Genomic DNA, 13,456 nt, shown 5'->3' on the forward strand with positions numbered 1-13,456 from the left:
GTCCGTATATGTCCTTATATTATTCAACATCTCAGTAGGAGTTGATACATTTGAGTCCTCTCTTGAAGCACTCTCATAGTTTGATTTCTGTCATAGGTCACATTTACCTGATATTGGAGGTTTGAGGGAATTTAGTCTGCATCAACATGCATGACAAAACTCTTCCCCTCCTCTTTATACACATTTTTTGTATAAAAATGACTAACAGAGGACCAATATTGAGTTCCTTTTTGAATACATGTCAACAGCATAAAGGGAAATGGTCAAATTTCAATTTCATGCTATCCTTGAATATCTATGATCATTAACGAATGCTCATTATGTACCAGACACCATTCTAATCACTTTATATGTGTTGACTAAAGTAGAACTCACTATAACTTTGCAAGCAAAGGGTAATGGTACTACTATTATCCCATTTTCCAGTTGGGGAGACTGGCAAACAGTCGGCAAGTGAAGAACTGGCTGAAAAATCCAGGTAGCCTGACTGCAAAGTTCACACTGTTAACCTCTATGCTATGGTATGAGAGGGGTATCAAGAGGACTGTAAAACCACCAGGCTTACCCATCACATGTTACCCAGTCCCAGGTCAGAAAGTCAATTACTCACAAGACTTGCCGGCAGATGACTTTTCAAAATTAAAATTTTATTAATTTAAAAATCCAGAAATACAGTGACTACATAAATAAGTACCATATTCAGGTACATGTCCTGTGAGAAGAGTGTAAGGGTAATACTGTTATGTTACTCTTTACTTGTTTACATGAGTTAACTAGAAAATGGTTAAACTGCAAGATGGTGCTTATGGTCTTTGTTGTTCCAAGGGTTTATGATACAAATAAATACACAAGAAGAACCACATCCATTCTTCTCTACTAACTACAGCTGGCCTCTTTTCTCCCCTTTTTCTATGTCCTACTCCCTACACAACACCAAATACTGGGGTTTCTAAGTTGACTTAACACAGCTCCCAGCTCATGCTTCCGACAGCACTTTGGAAAGGTGTGTCCCAGCACTGGGAGCCTATCTAGGGAAGCTCTCTGGTGTTCCCTTAAGGCTGAGCTTTCAGAGAATATCTGGGTGGGAAGGCTGTAGGGGGAATCATCTAGAAGGGAAATCACCACTTTTCTTTAGGATCTGGTTACTGGCCTCCATGCTATCGAAACACTGCCACCTCAGAGAGAGACAATGGCTGCCTAACCACCCCTTCCCCCACCAGACACACACAATATTGTGTGGGGCATTTCAGCCCAGGACGCCCTACTTCCCATTCCTAAGGGGAATGTGTGTGATGGGCTTGGTAAGGGCTTGTTCTATGAAGTCCTGGTCACAGGGCCCTTGCATCTCTTATGAGGACTGACTGTTATGCCAGGATGCCATCAAGACTGGACCTTTTATGTTTTATCCTACCAGTGTCAAAACACTAAGGAAAACATATTATCTCTCCTATGGCCATGGAATAGGAAATAATGGGATTTCTTGGTCTTTAATATTTCAAAGTACTCACTAGAGTTCATTCATGTTCCTTAGAGGAGACAAATCCAGAGGGACAGCTTGAGATCCTTGCTGTGAAAAATTTACGTTTCCCAGAAAGATGATTTCTAAAGCTGGATCTCCGAATGGATAATTTATGTTCTGGTATTGGACTGCAAATAGACATTTTAGGAGTAGCCTTCCCTAGAATCCTCAATTCAAATCCACTCTCCTTAGTAGATAAGGCAAGGATGATAGGGGGGTTTAATCTAAAGATCTTTATCAGAATTCTCAGCTCCCCAAATGCACAATAACTCAACTCTCTTAACTGAAGAACCAGCATTCAGAAGCTCATGAGGGTTGAGCCTCTTTGCAAAGTAAAAAATAAACTCCTGTAACTTCCCTTTTAAGGAGCTTCTACAACTTAATAACTCCACCTCAATTTTCTGGCTAGACAACTATGGCCTTAAGAAAATTAGTATCACTCTATTAGTGGGTGAGTTTTATTGCTGTGAAAACAAAAATGACCTATTTTATTATTATCAATTCCTTTCTTCAACAATTGCTTTGTCTTATATTGATTTAGTTTCTGGCAATTTTACCTAATTCTAGCTTCTTTATGGAGACTCCATATGCTCAGGGAGAAAAGAGAAAGTATATCATTAGGGAAAATTTATTTATCACTTCAAAGTGATTAAGGCCATGACATAGTGCTCTTATTCTTCACCTTGCCACTATTGTTGGTGACTTCAATGGCCACCTCAAAGGCCTAGAGGCAGAGCCTTTTTCTTCCAATTCTTTTTTGTTCTCCATGGGTACCAACACTCTCCAAGGTACTTCAGAGCCAGACTAAGGAAAGAAGGGCAGAGTCTAGGCTGGCTTTGCCTCAGAGTGGACACTGTAATTTCACATGCGTGTGGTTGTAATATGTATGTGTTCATGCCTGTGAGTATGGGATGTAATGTTTTTATAAAGAACAAAAGACATTCTGAGATTCAAAGATTATAATTTCATACAAATAATTGCTCTAAACTCCAGAACTTCTACTAAGCAATTCCCTTCTCTTTCTTTCATTTGAATAACTTTCTAGATAGAAACCCTGGGGTTTTGTTAGCTCTTTAACCTGCAAAGAAATGTGATTCTCCAAGAAACTAGAGCTGCAGTGTGATCTTCAATCTCCGCTCCTCCCATTAATCATTCAAGACTCTTTGAGTCTCTTTAGAGAAGATGTTTAAGGGCTGACACAACACTTCACATAAAGGAGCAAGTTATGCTGTGCATGGCATGAATAATTGACTGCATCTGAGTTTGGGGTTTGAGGGCACTGTTGACTTAAGCAAAATAAGCCGGCAGTCCAGCTGCAGCCTGGGTTGTCTTGCTTGACCCTATCAAATACTGTCTGTCTCACCTAACAGTGGCCCTTTTCAGACCTCTCCAAGTACAGAACCTTGACCAAATCTTCAAGTTCTGTTCTGCACACACGACTTGAACACATCTGGCTGATCTGAGCTTCTCCTTCGGTGAATATCTTCCACTGGCCTAAAAGGGAAACACACAATGTCCAAGAGACGGTAAGAGCAGAGCACAGCAAATTTAGAATAGAACCAATACACACCCCCATCCTACTCATGGACCCACCAGGAGATCTGAAACACAAACATACAAACAGCAGGTAGTATCAGCAAAAATGGTCCCCAAAATATCTTTCTGGGAGCAGATATGGAAAACAAGGCATGAAATTTTTACTTCAACACATGGCATTTGTAAGAATCCCAAGAATAATACATAAATGCCTCCTTAAGAGTAAAACCTAAGAATTTTAGAGGGAATATTTATAGTATATTTAGCATTTGCAAATGCTCTACTATCTGTTAGCTATTTAGGAGGTTCATTTGGCACCAGGTCAGAAAAGGCACCGTGGAAAATAATACCTACTACATTACTAGTGCCTTGCTTAATCTTAGGGACCTTACATACTGTTGTGGATTACTGGATTATTTACCAACCTTTTCTTTATTCCTGAAATGTTTTTGTCAAAAGCCTTTCACTTCTACTTCCTTCATATTCACGTGTTGTTCTTTGTAATTCCTCAACCTCTTTAAATTCTGTCTCTTGGCTCCTTACAGTGTTTCATTCTCATGTCCCCATATCCCTTTCTACTTTAAGTAAACTCAGCTATATCCCTTCATTCCCGTTGTCTCTGCCCACTCTGGAAATTCTCTTTATTCTTCTTATTCCTGATTATGGGGATGATCCTGGAGAATCCCTAATCCAAGGTCAGAAAGCTCCTCTTAACCCCAAACCTATTGTGAAACTCTTGCTTTCCTTAGCTACAATTGAACATGACTTCCTCCACTTGAGACCTGATGTCGTCTTTTATCCTTTCTCTCTTGGATTCCTCACTTTTCCCAATTCTCTCTGATTCAATGGGAAGTTAGAAGAGAAAAAGAAGGTCTAGGCAAGCAACCAGGCTCTGCTAAGTGCCCACTGTAAAGGAGTTTGGTTTATTTTTCTTTGTTCCCAGGTGACCCCATAGAATCATCTCAATATCTGTTTCCTTTAGATGCATACAGTTTGAAGCAAATACTATCTACCTCCATTGTACATTCTAAATCCTAATTGCTAAATCATCTTTTAAGTCCCCTGGAGCCGAGTACAGTACCTTGCTAGGTACTTAAATATATTCTTTGAAATTAAATGGTAATTTCCAAAGTCACATCATTGATCCTCGGATGCTAGACTGTGCCTCCTTTACTCCTTACACACATGTAAGGACTCCCACCACTTTCATTCAAATTTTTATACTATTCATTTAAATTTCTATCAGTCCAGCAGAAGACTTTGGACTTAATTAACTCTATTTCCAGCTACCTATTAAATAACTGTTTTCAGATGATCCTCAAGCATCTTAATTTAAACATGTTCCAATTGATGGGAATTTAAATTAGTACAGTCACTATGGAAATTAGTATGGAGATTAAAAAAAAAACCTATGAATGGAAACACTCCATATGACCTAGCTGTACTATTCCTTGGCATTTGTCCAAAAGAACTAAATTCAGCATACTATAGTGATATAAACGCATCAATGTTTATAGCAGTGCAATTCACAATAACCAAGTTATGCAACCAGCCAGATGCCCATCAATACATGAATGGATAAAGAAAATGTGGTGTGTATGCCCAATGGAGTTTTACTCAGCCATAAAGAAGAATGAAGTTATGTCATTTGCAGGAAATGGATGGAAGTAGAGAGCATCAGGTTAAATGAAATAACCCAGACTCAGAAAGTCAAGGGTCATATGTTTTCTATCATATGCCAAAGCTGGGGAGGAAAATGGAATTTCATGAAGATAGAAGACCAGTAAAGTAGAGGAAGGGGATCAAGTGGAGGGAGGAGTGGAAGGAAAGTGGAGGAACTGGGAAATGAAACTGACTGATTGTTATGTGCATATAGTTTGTATGCCACAATGAATCCCACTCTTCTATATAATTATTATGTACTAATAAAATCTTTAAAATATAGACACAAGAGTTTAGCTATAATATAGCCTGTATATGGACTCTAATAATAATGATAATGATAATGAAATTCGTATCTTCCAAGTGAAACACACATACTATCTATCTTTTCTACTTAATACCTGCTATTCTTAAGAGTTTCCTATGGGTACATGGAATTACTATTCTCTAAGTCTACGGAGTTGATAATATTGGAGTCACTTCTTTCTTTGACACTTATCTTGTTGATTTAACCTCAGAAATGCCCCTCATAGGAAGCTCTCCTCCCCTGTCTCACCAAATTAAGAAAGAATCATAGCTTCCTAATTCAGACTGTTGCCAGCTCATTCACTAATAGTTCACTTCTCACTCCAACATCAAGGACCTCTGCCTAAAAAACAGATCTGAACACATTCACTTGCTTAAGTGCTTCCATGGGGGTTCTTTGGCCTGTAGATCAAGTCTAACTTCTTAGCACAGAAAATTGAACACTTCTAAATCTGGCTTCATCAAAATAGGGGCTTAATGAATCTATCCAAAAACCCAGAGACATCTTTCCAAAGCACCATTTTGATACCACTCGGCTGTGTATACTTTGTGGCAACTCCCTCAGTTACCTGTCCTACCTGTGAACTTTTTACTGGCTTCTTCTAGGCCTACTACTTCCTACCAATTCTTCTCATCTTTCAGTGCACCCTATGTGGCTTTGTGATTGTTCCTCACCCCCACCCACATTTCTTGTTTGCTCCTGTCTGAGGCTTCTCTTAGGCTGCACCCTCTTCCTGGACTGATTTCTTGACCTGGTGCCCAGTCACACCCTTCTCTTTCAAAACACACCTCCTCCCCGAAGTCTTCCCCGACTAAGCCCACCTGGCTCTCATCTCATTGTTCTTTGCAGATTCCCCTGAGCACTTAGGTATTTAACTCCTCAGAACTATACTAATTCATGAAGGCATTTTCATGTTCTGTCTCGCCCATTAGAATTCCCTGTGGATAGAAATTTTGTGCCTTTTATTCCATTAGATGTGCTCCCCACCCCACCTCCCCAATGCCTAGCAGTATCTAGTCCCTAGGCTCCATCTAGTGTAGAAAGTGGGAGAGTTGCAAGCATGTTTGAATGCCTGAATGCTTTTAAAGAAACATGACCACCCAGGGACATTTCTGAAGAAGTCAAAGAGCTTCGATACAACACAGGAATTGATATACATTCCTTTTTTCCTCTCATCTCCACCACTAGGGAACATAACCTTCCAGATGTGAACTGTTCACAATTATACCAGACCTGGAATATTGGGAGGCTTTCTCCAACCCTCTTGAGACTTTGGGTTTAGCAGTTTCATAAAAGATATTCAGGGATGCTTGACCTGAGGTAGCTTATACTCACACTACATCTGGGTTTGTATTCATCATGTCCAAGCTTTTCAGTTCACATTCAGAAATCTTATTTGCTTATAAGTCCCCCAGGGAAGAAATTGAGCATCCTATAATTTTAATACTGCACATTGTTAATGTTCACTGGGAACACAGAGGGACTACAGCTGTAGCTATACTATAGTGAAAAGCTGGATGCATTTTTCAGGGAGGAATAAAGAGAGGTACCACTTACTCATGGTTGTCCTGGTCACCAGCTTGAAATGATGGAGCTCCTCAAACATCCTTTTGGAGATCTTCTCAATGTGGAAGTGCTGTAGAATGCCTGGGGCCGAGCACAAAGTAGGGCAGGTGGTCAGGCACTCTCTATGAGCATATCATCTCATTACTGGGGCTTAGGAGTATCGAGCTAGGCTGTGTAATGTGCTTAACCAGGAACTTGGATGGCTCAAAGGTTATAATTGACTCCATTTGTTTCCTTGGCTCACTGGCCTCTACTTGGCTTCTCTAGGGAATGGAGATAAGGGAGATAGTGCTGCTGACCACAGGACCTCCTCCTAGGGAAAGCCACATGGAATCAAGCATGGGTGCTGGTTGGAGCTTCTGCAGCCAAAGGCAGTATTAGAAATTCTGCCTTTGCCCCAGATCTGGGTAGACTACTATATTTATGCCAAACCACTGGGCTGCCCTCCTGGCTAAACAATGAGAGCCAACAGTAGGATAGCAGGCAGGTTATTTGTATAGATGGAGAAGCCATTCCTGTTCCTGAACTCACTGAAGAGCACATTTATCTTTGGGAAATATTCACAGCTCCTTTAGCCTTTCTTTATTAAAAGTAATAGGGAGAGTTAAAATAGAGTAATCTGCAGTCTCAACCTGGCCTGGGTAGCTTTAATCAGAATAATAGGTAAATAAGTGAAAACTGCTTATTAGTTAAGCAGCAACATGTCCCTAGCCCACTTAAATAAATCCTCAAGAGGTCTACAGGGGGCAAATGAGATTAAGTCTGAGTTTTTCTCTGATCACCAACACAGACCTTGATGACCCAGCACTGTGAACAGGAGGCTATTTAGATGCTACACTAGAGAGTTGCAAACCATCCACATATCTTAGTGGGGAGAGAAATATGAGGTGACAAATACTGGGCCTACTGCTGGGGAAGCCAATAGACCAGTGCCTAGATGACCAGTTATAGACCCACTATGGAGTTAAAGATGGAAAAATTGACATGCCTAAGTATAAAGCCAAAATAAAAATGGCCAAAAAAGCACGTGCATTCTAGCATATTTATTTTATTTTCTTTTTTTTAATATTTATTTTTTAGTTTTCGGCGGACACAACATCTTTGTATGTGGTGCTGAGGGTCGAACCTGGGCCGCACGCATGCCAGGCGAGCGTACCACTTGAGCCACATCCCCAGCCCTAGCATATTTATTTTCTAAGGGGTGAGGAAGAACATACTCTTCAGAGAAACAAAGGCTGTTATGAAAAGGGAGAGAAAAAAAATCCCCTTTTTAAAAAAAGTATGCAAGCAGTATTCCTGAAAGTGTGGTTCAAGTGTCACCTGCATTATAATCATCAGGCTATGTTTTAAACATGTAAATATTTAGGTCCTACCTAAGGACTGCTGAATATGCACCTCCAGGATAGGGCCAGATAGCTGCATTTAAAACAGCTCTCTGAATGATGCTGAAGCACACCAAAGGTTGAGCATTTTCAAGCTTTAAATGGGAGCCAGTAGCAGGAGGATGTGTAAAATTTTCCAACACTTGTGTATAATATTTTACACTTGGATTCCTGGAAAAGTTGACCAGACTAGATCAATACCAGCCTTATACCTACAGAATGGTGTGAAGAGCTGTAGGATCTCAGTGAATAGAATGTGGCTTGTTATGGTTGTCACTGTGAGTAATCAGAAAAAGAACTGGACATCATGACTGGGATTGTTTCTCCATAGAGTCTATAATCTTGTCAAGTCAGTGATGATGTTTTTAATTTCATACCCCAGAACATACAACATAGTTCTAGGGACTTAGCTTCACACTGAATAAATGGGTTTCCTGTTTGTTAAGCTTTGTATTGGAGAAGCAGAGCACAGTTTGGTAGTTTGCAATCCTGGCTACAGATTAGAATCACGTGTGGAGCTGGAAGAACAAACACTGATGCCCAGGCGCTACCAAGACCAACTAATCAGACTCTTGGGGTAGAGCCCGGATATTTGATATTAAAACAAAGCAAAATAGAAAAACTTTCCCAGATGATTCTGATATTCAGCCAGGATTAAGACTCACTCCTTCAGCTTTTGGTGGCATGAGAAAGACCATAGGAACAGCAAGGGTTAATATTAATACTAATCTTTAGCACAGACCATGGTTAAATATGAAAAGCCATAATGACAACTGTGTTAGACATGTCAGTTTCTAAGTAATCAGAAAAACTTCTGATTCAAACAGAGAAACATGTTGAAGCAAAATTAAGATGAGTCTTTCCTTCCTTCTCTGCCCCCACCTTACAAAGACAAAAAATTAAGGTTATCTTGCTCACCCTTTCGAATGGTCCAAACATGGACCTCTACCTGAGGTGGTCTCTCTGTTTCCAGTGCTATTTTTCTGGTAGTCTCCCCATCCTCCATGAACACAGACTCATACACAGGCATTGTTTCTTCTCCACAAAAGTATCCTTTGCTGTCAAAGTTTTGGCCTGGAAGTTCTTCTGGAATTAGGGAGCAAGTAGAAAAAGTAGAGTTTTATCATGGGTTTCTAAAACTCAAAGTGAATTTGTGCATTTACCTATCTCACTGTTAGCTATAACACCTTAGATAATCAACAAGAACATTTTTACAGAGACAGATTCCACTCATATTTTATTAGCTCAGGCTACCCTTTAGCAATCACCAAATCAGAAAGCAGCATGCAGCTATTGATTGAAATCCACATGATGACAGAATCCATAGTTGTATAGAACACTGGCCCACCAGCTAAACTAGATCTCCTTACCATCATCCTTGAGAAACGGACTTTTATGAGGAAAAAGAATATAGCCAGGTATAAATATCTTTGGCACTAAAGGGAACATAGGATTTTCCATACTGGATCAGGATAATTCTCTGTCCAGCCCAGTGTTGCCAAGAGAGGCCCAGGGAATGGGCAGACAGAGGGCCTTGGTTAACTTCCCTGACATCATTTACGTATACTTAGAAAACATTCATGACACTCATTTATGTGCATATACTTGCCCAACGGATCTATCCAAATTGGCTTGACATTTCTGAATGCTCTTTGATTTGTTTGTAAGGGGAATGATAATACCGGATCAACACTAGTGCCAAAACCTAGATGTCAGATTAGTCATATGCATGCTATGCCAAATGAATGGTTAGGAGACACAAAAAATTGGTCAAATCCCTCAACTATGGATCATTTCACGTGTAAACTAAACTGCTGGATTTTAGCTCCCAGGCATAAAGGTGCCAGCCCCCTAATATGTCCCCATTCTACTTCACCCTCCCCTACCTCAGCCCTCTTCCCCCAAAAGTTCCTCCTGGTTGGTTATCAGTGAGTTAAGTTTCTTTGCTAGCTTCGTAATCAGCACCCTCTTCAGCTGTGTATTTAAAGTGTACACTCAAATCAGGAACAACAAAGAGAAGCCTTAGACACCCTGAAAACTTTGAGTATGTGCAGAAGCCATCTGTAAGAATGTCTGAATTGTCGAGGATGAACCCGCTGAGTGTTGAGTGCTTTGGAGCTGTGACTCTAATTGGGGAGACTCACTGTCAGCCAATCAGACACATTTGGACGAGAAGTTGTAATCAAATTGCTATTGTATGTCTCTTGCTGACCTGATTAGCTTTCCCACCCCCACCACCATTTGGCACTGTAAGGACAAAACTATCATCTTTTCTTGACAATTCCAGGTTGGATTAGTCAATTTGTGGATTATCTCAGAATCCAGCTTCCTTTCTCCTTTTGTCTTTCTTTTCAGCTAATTAATTACTTGGCAGCCCAGTCTTTTTGGTGATATGTTAAGCAATTAAAGGATGTTTGCTAGCACTTTCCAAATGGGTGGAGGGAGGAGGTCACTGAGTTTACAGGGACTTGTATGTGTACAACTATCACCTTTAGAACAAAAGATAAGTTCATTTGTTAAACTTTGCTCATATCATTGGCTTAATATTGGCTATGGCTATCACTGATGTATGAAATTCATGATGTCACTGGAAATACCTGTAATATGCTCAAAGTCCTTGCAGTATACTGAAGAGTCCTACATCACCACCCTCTCCCCTCCAAGAGCTGAATTTATTAGACCAAAGAGATCTACAAACAACAAAAGCCATTAGTGACTCAGCCCTGGCTGGCACTTGAAAATACTAAAGGAAGCAAAATTTGTCTTTAGAAGGACCTATTCAGCAACATCTTCCACTTTCCATACTCTTACTTGAAGGTGCTTTCTGACCACTGCATGCTCACCTTACTTTTATTTCCTTCTGCCAGGCATGCCACATTTGACGTCATTTCTGACTATTCCCATTTCCTGTACGAATGCTCTTGTCAGGAACCCTCTAGAACTATGAAATTAATAAACCATTCCTTATGGAAGTGGTGACGACTGATGAAGAAAATATGTGAACTCAGTTCAGGTAAGTTTGAAGTCACAATGGGGCATTTTATGCCAAAATGCAAAAGGAGTATATAGGGACTTTCAGGTATCAGGGTGGCATAACTTATGTGAGAGGTGAGTTGAGGAACCTTCAGGAAGTTGAAGTCTTACCCAACCCTGTAGGTGACCACTGATGTGCAAGGCAAGGCCAGCTTCTCCCAGAGTAAAGGGAAGAGAGACAGGTAAGATACATCCTTTTATTTTGGTCCTTGTTCATTACTGGTAGAGTCTGCAATCAGTTGTTGCAATTAAACTTTTGGCTGGATTATTAGTGAATTTTATTTCTCTATTTACTTTATCAATATAACTGAATACACACTTCTTTTTCCTTAGATCTTCTTCCCTCTTCACTCCCTTGTTCTTTTTCCTCTATTGTCATTTGTCGTTTTTTTAAAGAGGCTCACAATGTCGTGAATTTCCCATTTCTCATCTCTTCACATCATAGAGGACTCTACTCAAATATTATCTTTTTAGAGAAATCAGTCTTTGGAAAGTGCTTCCTACCACAGTCACTATCAGTCCTGATCCCATTTGGATTTTTTTCACAGTGCTTCATCACAACCAAAAATTATTTTATTGATTTGGGTTCACTGTCTTCTCCACTAGAAAGTGAGAATCGTCTCTTCCCTCAGTGTTTATAAGTTTTTTTTTTTTGCACACAGTAGGCACTTAGCACATATGTCTAGATCAGATGTATACAGAGAGGCACATCCCTTGGTGTTCTGTAGTTGCTGAGTACCTGGAACAGATGCCCTATGTCATGTTACTGGGACAACGTGACTAGCAGGGATGATTCAACCTGGAGACAATCATGTCTGGCCCAGGGAGAAATACATCACCCAGAATGGGACAGAAATTCTCTCCTTCCATGTTGCCAAGTCAATCTATCTCCACACATCTGATCAGGATAAAAATAGGAAAAGCAGGCCTTTTAGAGAAACTGGTTTAGTCAATCAGATTTTTCAATATATTGCCCACTAGCATTTTGCAGGCCAGGTTTTTCAATGTCTATTGATCATTTTTTTTTAAAAAAATATTGGTACTTTTTAGTAATACATAATAATAGAATTTGTTTTGACATATAAAAAATATGAGAGCATGGAATATAATTTGCTATCATTCAGTCCACAGTAGTTCCAGTTTCCCTCTCCTCCTCCCTCCCCTATTCCCTTGTCTCTACTCTGCTGATCTTTCTGATATCTATCTATCTATTTATTTATTTTTAAGGTAGTGCCTTGTGAATATACACGAAGGTGAGATTCACTGTGGTATATTCATATATGTACACAGGAAAGTGCAGGGCAGTTTTTAAAGTAATGACTTCTATTATCTTTTCGAATTTAGAAACACTACACATTTACTACTGAAAATTTAGAAAATACAAACAAAAAAAGAAATAAGAATTACCCATAATTAAGTTACCCACAAATGACCAGTGTAAACATTCTGCCACATTACCTTCCAGTTTAAAAAGTCTAAGCATATATGAGCATATTTATTTATATATAAATATAATCTAAGCATATATATGCATATACTTTCTTTTTAACACAAAAATGTGTGACCATACTAAACACTTTTGTAGCTTGCTTTTTGTACTTAACATATGGCAAATAACTTTCCATGCCATCAATTCTTGGTGTACAATTATTTTTAATGGCTATTTAATACTACATAGTACAACTACACCATAATTTCAACATTCCCATGATGGTGGATTTACAGATTATTTCCAATTTTTCAAATCCTTCTTTGTATATTTTTGTGTATCTCTGATTATTTTCAGAGGACACCTGGGAGTGGAAATGCTTATCCAAATATTTTAGTAAACATTACAAACCTGAGAGGAAAACTATTTGAAAATTAATGCCTACTTTGTATACTGTTCTCACAACTTTTAAGTTCTTTTCCTTTTTGTTTGAATCACCAACATCAATAAAATCCTAAGCACACAGTGAAATGTGATTTGGTCTGGAGGTCTGAGATTCAATTGGAATATTATATAGCAAGAGGGTTTATTTTATCTTGGGTATTTAGGTAACTATTATATTTTGTCTGAAGTAGCTTCTATTACTATTTAAACTATAGATGTTAGACCCTTGACAGAAAATTATGTTGGTGGAACTACAAAGATGACGCTAAAGATTTGGAGATCCAGTGAGACCACAGATGTGGAAGTCATAACAGATCACCATAGTTGGATGACCTCAATATCCATATCATCCTTAGAATGAGGTTTCTCTCTCTCCCCCTAATAAATACATTTCATGAATTCTTATCCCTTCTTTCTACTCTATGTCAGTTAGTTCTTATCCTTCCTATCCATTCCATGCCCCATTTACTCTGGAAGATTGGGGTCATTATATTGAGGAAGATTTTGTTTGTGCCTTAAATTAGCATCTCAAAGTTTAACATACAGTAAATTAAAATCAACTGGGGATCTTGTTAAAA

The 13,456-nt window shown here is 39.2% G+C and overlaps 1 protein-coding gene across 4 annotated transcripts in view; it reads right to left on the reverse strand.

The window, feature by feature from the left end:
• Positions 1-626: 626 nt before the first annotated feature.
• Positions 627-13,456, reverse strand: part of Chrdl1 (chordin like 1) — a 109,311-nt gene continuing 96,481 nt past the window's right edge. For all 4 annotated transcript variants that reach the window (XM_027933009.2, XM_027932991.2, XM_027932999.2 and 1 more), the window contains exons 10-12: positions 8,891-9,058; positions 6,582-6,671; positions 627-3,013 (exon numbers count right to left, since the gene is read on the reverse strand). In XM_027933009.2, coding sequence (XP_027788810.2) covers positions 2,883-3,013; positions 6,582-6,671; positions 8,891-9,058 — 389 coding nt within the window. In that variant the 3' untranslated portion in view covers positions 627-2,882. The remainder of the gene's footprint in view (positions 3,014-6,581; positions 6,672-8,890; positions 9,059-13,456) is intronic.

The sequence above is a fragment of the Marmota flaviventris genome, chromosome X (assembly GCF_047511675.1).
Source record: "Marmota flaviventris isolate mMarFla1 chromosome X, mMarFla1.hap1, whole genome shotgun sequence".
Taxonomy (NCBI): domain Eukaryota; kingdom Metazoa; phylum Chordata; class Mammalia; order Rodentia; family Sciuridae; genus Marmota; species Marmota flaviventris.